At 49.5% G+C, this 12,571-nt stretch overlaps 1 protein-coding gene across 27 annotated transcripts in view; it reads left to right on the top strand.

Annotated features, from left to right (window-relative positions):
- The window catches only part of ank2b (ankyrin 2b, neuronal), a 1,300,297-nt gene that overhangs the window by 1,273,765 nt on the left and 13,961 nt on the right, over nt 1-12,571 (top strand). For all 27 annotated transcript variants that reach the window (XM_072495860.1, XM_072495874.1, XM_072495872.1 and 24 more), the window contains one exon: nt 1,422-1,601. In XM_072495860.1, the coding sequence (XP_072351961.1) occupies nt 1,422-1,601 (180 nt within the window). The remainder of the gene's footprint in view (nt 1-1,421; nt 1,602-12,571) is intronic.

Raw genomic sequence — 12,571 nt, 5'->3', positions numbered from 1 at the left:
TTAAATGCCTGAAGGACCTTCCCCAATGCAGCATGATGGGGGCTTTTGCGAGGACCCCAGCCTGAAGGCAAGAACCCCATTGCCAACATTAGATCCTACCCTAAGATAACAGTATCCAAACATAGAAACATAAAATGTGGGAAACACAAAATACATTTGTTGACATCTAAAAAGATAAAATATGCGTAAAATTTGGGGATAGGGATCCTTTATCAGAATTGAAAAAAGGACTGAGGTGAGCTGCTTCATAGAGTTGGCTGAAATGGACTGAGGGGAGGTAATCCTTGGTCCGTGCACCGTTATTGACACCACAATTGGCTACAGCAATCATGGCCTGAATTTTTAGGATCCAAAATGTCCAACTGCCCCGTTGTCATTTTACGTCTAATGAGCGTTGATTGGCATTAGGTGCGACTTCTGGCCCTAACTTGGGTGGAAGAGCCACCTTGGAGAGCTACCGGCCAATCTGACTGGCCAGTAGCTTTCCAGTCCCGGTAGTAACAGCGCTGCAGTGGCCAGAGGAGGAAGTGTATGGAGCTGCCTGAGACTAGGTTACTGGGACCCGAAAACCCAGGTATGTATAAGGTCTCCCAATGCGGGGAGGATAGGGAGCACCTTCAGAGCTTGTTTACCTATACTTTCTTAAAACGAACTGGAGGCAGAGCAATAGGCACGATAGTGACATTTAAGGGGCATCTTGACAAATACATGAATAGGATGGGAATAGAGGGATACGGACCCAGGAAGTGTAGAAGATTGTAGTTTAGTCAGGCAGCATGGTTGGTACGGGCTTGGAGGGCCGAAGGGCCTGTTCCTGTACTGTACTTTTCTTTGTTCTTTGTAATACTAGCTGTTGTGAATATAAAAAAACCTCCCTGGGCACCAACAATGAGCCTCCACTTGACTTCATGATGTGCCTGTTTAGAACATATTTCCACAAGCAGTAATTGCACTGTTATTTATAGGATCAGACTCAATTCACATGTTAGCAACTTACCTGAGCGAATCTTGGGCCTCAGGTTCCCTACTGCCTATTGCATTCAGCATTTCCTTACCACTTAACATGGATCCCTGGCTGCGGCTTCCTGCTGCTTCAGCTTCTGCTTTTGTGTGTCGGTGAATCGCGGCACCTGCCTGCCAATATGAAGTGGATTTTGACAGGAGGGCAGGAACATTTATAATTACAGCCAAGTCTCCATGACCCAAACATCCCAGTTTGGGGCTCGAGCCACTTCAGTCCTCCATTAAAATCAAAGCCATGATAAAATGTATTTTCTTTTTACTCTCTGAGGTGTTGTACATTTTCTGTTTTCATACCACTAGTGATCAACTGGTCTATGCCATAAATATTTCTACATTTTAAATTCTTTGTAGATGTAAAGAATACTTAATGTTACAAAACCCTCTGTGTGTACCCACAGATGACATTTTCAGAACCACAAGTGGCCTCCGGCTCTGAATTCCAGTCTGAGCAGGTAGCGGGTCGTAGGGTCAGTAAGGTAATCAAGACAACCGTTCTCCATGGTGACAGAATGGAGAAACATCTTGGAGATCCCAAGTTAGCTTCTGACCTTCCAACAGCCAAAGATGATTTTAATATGGTATGATATGACACTTTCTGTTCATTCAATGTAACTTTATTTTTGCTTGCCCACAAAATATAATTCAGAGTAGAAATTCTGTAACATTTCTAGGCAGGTCAATTATTTTAAGTGTGATCTATCTTGTTTGGGCTAGTCATTTCAAAAACACCGATCGGTCTTGGAACAATGCACACACGGCACACATTTCAAAATCTGATTTCATCTTAAATTTTCTGTTTTTGAAGCGATTTTTCCAAATTAAAAATCTAGTTTTTAGCCAAGTAATTTTCTTGGACTACAAATTTTGACTCACCCTGTTATTTACCTACCACCAGCACAGCTTATTTCTCTGTTTTATGGACCCTGATAGAGAGCTGGGTCTAATTTGGGGGGGTCCATCTCACCTTGATTAAACAAAGAATATTATGAACCATGGTACAGTTTTCAATCTGGCCACCTTCACCCCATTTAAATATTTACATTATTTGTCTATGGAAATTCAACAATTTATTTGGTTTTTATTTCATTCCCCATTTTGTATTTTTTTCCCTATCTTCGGGTCTTGCTGTATGAGTCTACAAGCACATGTCTTTTGTTTCTAGGTTTTTCCTCTTTTCCAGTTGCCCATTAGGAAGTGCATGAGAAACCCATATTGACTGATACTTATTTTTTCCTTCTTTTAAAAATACTTTTACAAAGAAAAGTTTTTCTAATATAACACCTTAACCATGTTCAAACAGCAATTACAATGTTTCAGCCCCCCCACCTCCCAATACCAAACCAAATAGTAAAAAAAACAAGAAGTAGTAAATAAACAGCAGCCATCTAAAATCGAACCCTTTGGTCGACCCTCTCAAGGTATACTTGATTTAATTCTAAATGTAAGGACTCCATCAGCTCACAAAACCACGGCACTGGGCAGGACCGAAGACTTCCATTCAAACAGCAACCATCTTTGGGCTGTTAACGAAGCGAAGGCAAATCGCTTTTGCTCCCATCTGCAGCTCCGGTAAATCTGAAACCCCAAAATAATCACCAATGGGCAAAACTCCAACTCGGCCCCAAGAATTCCTGACGTGGTGCTGAAGGAGACCGAAGAGCTCATAAGCTTTGAACAAGACCAGAACATGCATATGGTACACCGGACCCCTAGAACATCACTCGCACCTACCACCTACTTCCGAGAAAAACCCACTCATGTGCCATATGAACCACTTTAAACTGAATCAGGCTGAGCTGAGCACATGTGGAGGTGGAGTTGACTCTGTGTAGAGTCCCACTGCACCCCCCCCCCCCCATCGAACACCTGGCCCAGCTCCCTCTCCCACTTTGTCTGAACTTCATCTAGTGGAACCTGCTCCGTCGAGACAAGCCAACTATAAATGTCCGACATCTTCCCTTCCGCTGCATCCACCACCAAAAGAACCCTATCCATCAACGAAGGCGGAGGTGCCAAGGGGAAGTAAGAAATCTCCTTGTGTACAAAGGCAGATACCTTTTTAAAAATAAATTTAGAGTACCCAATTATTTTTTTTCCCAATTAAGGGGCAATTTAGCATGGCCAATCCACCTAACCTGCACATCTTTGGGTTGTGGGGGTGAAACCCACGCAGACACGGGGAGAATGTGCAAATTCCACACGGACAGTGACCCGGGGCCGGGATTCGAACCCGGGTCCTCAGCACCGTAGTCCCAGTGCTGACCACTGTGCCACATACCGCCCTTCAATGAATGAAATTAAATGAAAATCGCTTATTGTCACAGGTAGGCTTCAAATGAAGTTACTGTGAAAAGCCCCTAGTCGCCACATTCCGACGCCTGTTCGGGGAGGCTGGTACGGGAATTGAACCGTGCTGCTGGCCTGCCGTGGTCTGCTTTCAAAGCCAGATTTAGCCCTGTGCTAAACAAAGGCAGATACCTGATAATACCGAAACAGGTTAGCTCTTGGAGGCCGGTGCTTGCCTATCCACGCCTCAAAATCTGCGTAAGTCCCATTTATAAACAAATCTCCAAATGGCACCTGCATGCCCCAAATGAGTCCAAGGCAGTCGGTACAAAACGAGGATTCTCACAGATGGGAGCCAACAATGACATAGCATCCTGCTTAAAATGCTGCCTAAACTGTCTCCGTATTCTAAAGATGGCCGCCACCACTGGATGGGAAGTCCTTTTAGCCAGGGAGAATGGAAGTGGAGCCTTAATCAAGCTCTCGGACTGGAGCCTCGGCAGACACCTGACTCCAACTCCTACACAGCCTCCATTCCCCTGTACCTCCCTCTCAATATTCGTTGCCCAATAATAAAATAACAGATTGGGTAAGGCCAGATCCATCCCGACTGCCTATCCCTCTGCAAAAACACCCTGCGAAACCGTGAGGCATTACTCGCCCTTCTGCAAAAACACCTTGCGAATCCGTGAGGTCTCACCCGTCCAAATAAAGAGAAGATAGCATTTTACTGACTTTCACAAAGAAAGATTCGGGGAGGAAAACTGGAAGGCACTGAAAGAAAAATAGAAACCTTGGGAGGATATTCATTTTTACCGACTGAACCATACCCGCCAAGGTCAGCAGGAGGTTTTCCCATCTCCCCACAGCTTTCACCGCATTGATCAGATCCCCCAAATTTAGTTCATGCTGCCAGGTCCAATCATGGGCCACCCGGATTCTCAGGTAATGGAAGCTGGACCAGGCCAGGCGGAAGGACAACCTCCTCTCCCTGCGGGATTCACTGGTGCCCAAGTTCAGATTATGGCCCGAGAAGGAGCCAAACTTCCAGAGCAGCTTCACTATCTCCTCTGCACTGGAAAGAGGGTCCGTCACATACAAAAGCTAATTGTCCCATACAATAACACTCTATGATCCGTCCCTCCCTCTCTCTCCCTATCCCCTTCCACTTCACAGGTGACCTCAACGTAAACAATAGCGGGGTCAGTGGACACCTCTCTCTTGTGCCTCTCATCAGGTGAAAATACTTCAAACTCAAAGCATTCGTGTGAACGCTCATGGGAGGGGCCCTACATAAGAGCTGGATCCAAGCTATAAATCTAGGCCCAAAGCCAAACCTCCCCAAGACCCTCAAACAAATAACCCCACTCCACCTTTTCAAACGCCTTTTCTGCATCGAATGAAATAACCATCTCTGGGCTCCGGGGTTGGAGAGGGGGACAGAACAACATTAAGCAGTCTCCGAACATTGGCCGACCACTGCCTAACCCTTAAAAAAACCAATCTGCTCCTATGATATAGCCTCAGGGAGGCAGGGTTGCAGGCGCATAGCTAAGACTTTCGCCAACAGCTTTGCATCTGCATTCAGCAGCGAAATAGAGTGATACAACTATGCGGAACCTTCTCTTTAAGATCAAGGAGATCGATGCCTGCACCCATGTGGCTGGCAACATCCCCCAAGACGTTGAATCCTTAAACATTTCTAAAGGGCCACCAGTATGCAAATTGTTTGTACAAATTTGATCGTGAATCCTTCTGGCCCCACGTTTTACCCGACTGCATCAGACCCATGCATTTCGTCACCTCCTCTAGGGTCAGCGAAGACTCCGGTTCCTCCCATCTCTCCTGCTCCACCACCGGGATAGACAAACCATCCAATAACTCCAACATTGACAACCTTCCTTTAGTGCTCGGACTTGTAACGGTTACGATACAAAAACCTCAAAAGCCTCATTAACCTTGGCTGGATTAACCAATCAAGGATCCAATGCACAGTAAAGGTCCCCTCCCCGGATTAGCTGGTATGAATCCAAATCGGGGATCAATGTCAGCAACGTTTTTGATAAAAGCTGTTATAAAATCCCTCCGCCCAGTTCTCCAACCAATCTATATCCTGCTGTATCCTCTGATTGTCCTCATCACTATCCGCAATTGCACCAACCTTTGTGTTGTCCGCAAACTTACTAATCAAACCAGTTACATTTTCCTCCAAATCATTTATATATATTACAAACAGCAAAGGTCCCAGCACTGACCCCAGAGGAATGCCGCTAGTCACAGACTCCATTCAGAAATGCACCCTTCCACTGCAACCCTTTGTCTTCTATGACCAAGCCAATAACATAAATATAGACAAAGTCAATGATGCAAGACGGTACTTTGAATTATTGCATCATTGACTTTGTCTATATATATATGAAATGAAAATGAATGAAATGAAAATCGCTTATTGTCACAAGTAGGCTTCAAATGAAGTTACTGTGAAAAGCCCCTAGTCACCACATTCCGGCGCCTGTTTGGGGAGCCTGGTACGGGAATTGAACCGTGCTGCTGGCCTGTCTTTGTCTGCTTTCAAAGCCAGCGATTTAGCCCTGTGCTAAACAGCCCCTGCCATATATGTTTCTGGAACCCACCTCTTCATTCACCTGATGAAGGAGCTGTGCTCCGAAAGCTAGTGATTCGAAACAAACCTGTTGGACTTTAACATGGTGTTTTAAGACTTCTTACTGTGCTCACCCCAGTTCCACGCCGGCATCTCCACATCAAGATCTCAACAGTTATTGGAATGGACCCTGACACCACAGCAGCCTCCGCCATTTTTCTTCCAGACAGGACTCTCAAAGCTTTCAGATTTGATGCTAATTCTTTCTTTTCCTACTGTCTGGTCCAGTATCTTTGGGCATCCCCTTGGTGTGGGATACTTAACCCATCTCAACAAACTTGAGCCCAAGTTTCCTATAAAAACTGGGCGCAAAGGGCTGACATAAAGTTCTCTGGTGGGAGCCACCTCATGTGCGACCTCTCCCCTGCATGCCGCCACTGGAAGTCTCATATTGACTGATACTTTGATTCTTTTCCCTCATGGAGAATCAAATATTCTTCTACCATTTTATACTCATGTTCAAAGTGACTAGATGTAGCCAAGTCCTGTTTCTCTGTCACGTGACTGTCAAAAATTGATTGGATTGAAAAATCTACAATCCATACATAGGACACTGCCTTCATTGTTCCCAAAGGGTAGGAAATATGATTTTATTGCAAAACACTGCTCTGCTCAGACAGGGAGGGGGGAGACTTGAATACCAGCCAAAGAGGAATAAATGTTGAGAGCGAGAAAGTGACGACTCGTATGGGACAGGCTGCAATTGGCAGCAGAGGAGGACAAAGCAAGTGAATGTGATCTGCAGAATAAATTACAATGCTATGGCCTACTTTAAACTCTCAAACAATAATTATTTTTACTCTTACAAATGCCAACCATGCATACAACAATCAAGGAGAGGTGTACTAAAATGACCTCTGTCAAACTAGTGGGCTAAATAAAAATTAATGCATGTAACTCATAACAGGTATTGACATTAGTTCCCTTAATAGCAAATTCAGTGTAAAGCATCTGGTGAATGTACTTTGTAATGCTTGGAAGAATATTTCCAGAAATATGTACCAGGAACATCCCCGGGTTCAGTGTATAGACTGTCCAGTGACAAAGCAGTTAAGGGTTCAGATTTCATCCATCACGAGAAAAGTTAATACTGATGACATCCTGGAAAAGGCTCAAAAACAAGATGAATACAGAATGCCAGAACAAGTGAAAGTGCTTGATTCAGGCTGCATCCTGAATCATTTCTTAAGATGTAGAGCATCCACTGCGGGATGTTTCCTGATCCATAAACCCACACCATGGGTAGGGAGACGGGTAGGCGTTGACAAAAGAGCTCCAACCCTTCCAAATATTATTGAGGCAGGGCAAGGGATCGGCAACAAACCTGCTCCCAGGAAGTGGGAAGGCTTTTAAAATATGTTAATGAGGCTGGAAGCAGGCACACCTATGGCCAAGTGGGATTCATGGGTGGTAAACCTGACAGCTTCAGCAAAACAAGGAGCTCCTTGGAGAAACTAAGTGCCTTCACAGCACTCCTTGTGGACCATGAAGAGGAGTGTCTCCTCTCCCCTACCGCACATTAATCCCTTGGATTAGACCACTCTTCTGGAAGATAGGGATTGTACCCCCTTCGTGACGTTTGGTGTTAAGCCTCCATAGTATGTGGGAAACACAGGGCAGCAGTGTTGTGGTGGTATGTATTAGGGGTAGTATGGTACCTGTGAAGCCGAGAGGCTATTGGCTGACAGGTCCCTGGTCCTGGTTGGATCTGCTGCCTGCTGGCTCCGCCCTGAAGGCGGAGTATAAGAGCGCGAGTTCCCCCAGCAGCCGCATTCTGTAACTGAGCTGCTGGGGAACAAGTCTTGCTTAATAAAGCCTCGATTGATTTAATCTCTTCTCGACTTGAGTGAGTAATTGTTGCGCTACAATTTATTAAGCAAGCTTAAAAGACTATGGAGCTCCGGATCGCCCCGGAGTGTCTGTGAATCAGCCCCCATGCAGCAAACTCGGCAGCCGTGTTTAAACACTGGCTAGTATGCTTCGAAGGGTACCTTCGAACGCCCCCCGGCCGGACCACGGAAGATCAGAAAATGCAGGTCCTGCATTCCAGGGTGAGCCCGGAGATCTACACGCTCAGCGAAGACGCGGAGAATTTCCCGATCGCGCTCACCATGCTGAAAGCTGTCTACATTCGGCCCATAAACCAGGTCTACGCACGCCACCAACTCGCGACGAGACGGCAAATCCCCGGAGAATCGCTCGACGAGTTCTACAGCGCGCTCTTGATTCTGGGAAGGAATTGCAACTGCCCGTCGGTGAGCACAAACAAGCACACGGAGCTCCTAATTAGGGATACTTTTGTGGCAGGTATGACTTCTTCTCAAATTCGCCAAAGACTGTTAGAAAGAGACTCATTAGGACTCACAGAGGCACGGGCCCTTGCGGCTTCCCTCGACCTGGCCTCACAAAATGCCCGCGCCTACGGCCCCGACCGCGCAGCAGCCCCTTGGGCTCCGTGGACCCCCGTTGCGACCGACTCCCCAGCACCCCCCCCCCCCCCAGCAAGCCTGCGCGGCTAGAGCACCAGACCATCCCGGTGGGCCCCGCTGCTATTTTTGCGGGCAGGCGAAACACCCCCGGCAGCGCTGCCCGGCCCGCGCAGCTATTTGTAAAAGCTGCGGCAAAAAGGGGCATTACGCAGCGGTGTGCCAGTCCCGGGGGGTCGCCGCAATCTCCGGGGGAGAACGGAGACAGCAGACTCAACCCCCCCAGCGCTCCATGTGTGGCCCGCGGGCGCCGCCATTTTGGGCCCCGGACACCACGAGGGAAGGATGGGCGCCGCCCACTTGTGACCCCCCGGCCATGTGCGATCCATGGGGGCGGCCATTTAGTCCATCACCGACCTCGTGCGATCCATGGACGCCACCATCTTGGCTGATAGCCAAGGACCCCAGCATAGATGGCGCCACAGGGCCGGAAGAAAACGCCACGGTGCAGCAACCTAGACTGGCTTCGATGACCCTGGACCAATCGCGGCCCCGGACGCTCCAAACGGCAACGCCAACGGTGCTGGTCAACGAGTACGAGACGCCATGCCTAATCGACTCTGGGAGCATGGAAAGTTTTATCCACCAGGACACGGTAAGACGCTGTTTTCTCTCTATCCGTCCGAGTACCCAAAAGATTTTCCTGGCTGCGGGGTCCCATTCAGTAGAGATCAAAGGTTTCTGCATCGCGAACCTAACGGTGCAAGGGAGGGAGTTTAAGAATTATAGGCTGTATGTCCTTCCCCAACTCTGCGCTCCCACTCTCTTGGGGTTAGATTTCCAGTGTAACCTCCAGAGCCTTACGTTCCAATTCGGCGGCCCAATACCCCCACTCACTATCTGCAGCCTCGCGACCCTCGAGGTTGAACCGCCTTCCTTGTTTGCGAACCTCACCCCGGATTGCAAACCCGTCGCCACTAGGAGCAGTCGGTACAGCGCCCAGGACCGAACATTTATCCGGTCTGAAGTCCAGCGGCTGCTGAAGGAAGGCATAATCCAGGCCAGCAATAGTCCCTGGAGAGCCCAGGTGGTAGTTGTGAAGACCGGGGAGAAGCAGAGGATGGGCGTAGACTATAATCAGACCATGAATAGGTACACGCAGCTCGATGCGTACCCTCTCCCCCGCATATCCGACATGGTCAATCGGATCGCCCAGTACAAGGTCTTTTCCACCGTGGACCTCAAGTCCGCATACCACCAGCTCCCGATCCGCCCGAGTGACCGCAAGTACACGGCCTTCGAGGCAGACGGGCAGCTCTACCACTTCTTAAAGGTCCCATTTGGCGTCACGAATGGGGTCTCGGTCTTCCAACGGGAGATGGACCAAATGGTTGATCAGCACGGGTTGCGGGCCACGTTCCCATACCTCGACAATGTAATCATCTGCGGCCATGACCAGCAGGACCACGACGCCAACCATTGCAAATTCCTCCAGACCGCTAACGCCCTGAACCTCACCTATAATGAGGAAAAATAAGTTTTTAGCACCAACCGTCTGGCCATCCTGGGATATATAGTGCGCAATGGAGTTATAGGCCCCGACCCCGAGCGCATGCACCCCCTCATGGAATTTCCCCTCCCCCACTGCTCCAAAGCCCTGAAACGCTGCCTGGGCTTCTTTTCGTATTACGCCCAGTGGGTTCCCTAGTACACAGACAAGGCCTGCCCGTTAATCCAGTCCACTACCTTCCCCCTGTCGACAGAGGCCCGCCAGGCCTTCAGCCGCATCAAAGCGGATATCGCAAAGGCCACGATGCGCGCCGACGAGTCCCTCCCCTTCCAGGTCGAGAGCGACGCATCCGATGTAGCTCTGGCGGCCACTCTCAACCAAGCGGGCAGACCCGTGGCCTTTTTCTCCCGGACACTCCACGCCTCAGAAATCCGCCACTCAGTGGAAAAGGAAGTCCAAGCCATAGTGGAAGCTGTGCGACATTGGAGGCATTACCTGGCCGGCAGGAGATTCACTCCTCACTGACCAACGGTCGGTAGCCTTTATGTTCGATAATGCACAGTGGGGCAAAATCAAGAATGACAAGATCTTGAGGTGGAGGATTGAGCTCTCCACCTATAACTATGAGATCTTGTACCGTCCCGGAAAGCTGAACGAGCCGTCCGATGCCCTATCCCGCGGCACATGTGCCAACGCACAAGTAGACTGCCTCCAAGCCCTCCAAGAGGACCTCTGCCACCCGGGGGGTCACTCGATTCTACCATTTCGTGAAGTCCCGCAACCTCCCCTACTCGGTCGAGGAGGTCCGTACAGCCACCAGGAACTGCCAAGTCTGCGCAGAGTGCAAACCGCACTTTTTCAGGCCAGATAGAGCGCACCTGATAAAGGCTTCCCGGCCCTTTGAACGCCTCAGTTTGGGTTTCAAAGGCCCCCCCCTCCACTGACCGCAACGTATACTTCCTGAACGCGGTGGACGAGTACTCCTGTTTACCCTTCGCCATCCCCTGCCCCGACATGACAGCGGCCACAGTCATTAAAGCCCTCAGCACCATCTTTACACTGTTCGGTTTCCCCGCGTACATCCATAGCGATAGGGGTCCTCCTTCATGAGTGACGAGCTGCGTCAGTTCCTGCTCAGCGAGGGCATTGCCTCGAGCAGGACGACCAGCTACAACCCCGGGGGAACGGTCAGGTAGAGAGGGAGAACGGTACGCTCTGGAAGACTGTCCTACTGGCCCTACGGTCCAGAAATCTCCCAGTTTCCCGGTGACAGGAAGTCCTCCCAGATGCCCTCCACTCCATCCGGTCGCTGCTGTGTACCACCACTAACCAAACGACTCTTGAGCGCCTCCTTGTCTTCCCTAGGAAGTCCTCCTCCGGAACGTCGCTGCCGACCCGGCTGGCAGCCCCAGGACCCATCTTGCTCCGAAAACATATGCGGGCGCACAAATCGGACCCGTTGGTCGAGAGGGTTCACCTTCTCCACGCAAACCCCCAGTATGCCTACGTGGCGTACCCCGACGGCCGACAGGACACGGTCTCCCTGCGGGACCTGGCACCCGCCGGAAACACACACACACACCCAATATTGAGCACCCCCTCCCTGCCACCGGCGCACCCCGCGACTGCTCCCTTCCCGGGTGGATCGGTCCTCCTCCCGTGCCCGCCCAGGAGTAAAGAAACAGGGACGAACAGCGGCACCGCTCCCAGAGACGACAGTGCCCGAGTCAGCACCTGCAGCACCACCGGGGCTGAGGCGATCGACAAGAACGACCAGGGCACCCGCTCGACTCATGGAATCCGCATGACACAACAAGAAAAGGAAAACGAACTTGTGAATAATTCTGACAACCTGTACATAATTAACTGTTGGGCTAAATGTATAGCCACTGTGCGAAATCAGTTCCAGGACCAGCCTTGTAAACCCCTACCACCATGCGAACCACCACTCCGCCGGGTTCTTTTTTAACAAGGGGTGAATGTGGTGGTATGTATTAGGGGTAGTATGGTACCTGTGAAGCCGAGAGGCTATTGGCTGACAGGTCCCGGGTCCTGTTTGGATCTGCCGCCTGCTGGCTCCGCCCTGAAGGCGGAGTATAAGAGCTTGAGTTCTCCCAGCAGCCGCATTCTGTAACTGAGCTGCTGGGGAACAAGTCTTGCTTAATGAAGCCTCGATTGATTTAATCTCTTCTCGACTTGAGTGAGTAATTGTTGCGCTACAAGTGTGTACAAGATACACTGCAGCAACTCACCAAGGCTCCTCCAACAGCACCTTCCAAAACTGCAACCTCTACCACCAAGAAGGACAAGGGCAGAAGATGTATGGGACCACACATCCTGCAAGTTCCCCTCCAAGCCATACACTATAATGACTTGGAACTATACTGCCATTCCTTCACTGTCGCTGGGTCAAAATCCTAGTACTCTCTCTCAGCACTGTCAGTGCACCTACAACATATGACCTGCAGCGGTTCAAGAAGGCAGCTCACCGCCACCTTCTAAAAGACAGTTAGGATTGGGCAATAAATACTGGTGTAGGCAGCGATGCCCACATCCCGTGAAGGAACTTTTAAAAATTTAACAAAATAACAGCACAAAGCCCACGGTATGCCTTAAAAACTGACAGTTATTTCAAATAGAAATTTCAATCTAAGTTTAAATATT

The sequence above is a fragment of the Scyliorhinus torazame genome, chromosome 3 (genome assembly GCF_047496885.1).
Source record: "Scyliorhinus torazame isolate Kashiwa2021f chromosome 3, sScyTor2.1, whole genome shotgun sequence".
NCBI classification, from domain to species: Eukaryota; Metazoa; Chordata; class Chondrichthyes; order Carcharhiniformes; family Scyliorhinidae; genus Scyliorhinus; species Scyliorhinus torazame.
The sequence above is the reverse complement of the archived record's forward strand: the minus strand, read 5'-3'. Positions and strand labels throughout refer to the sequence as shown.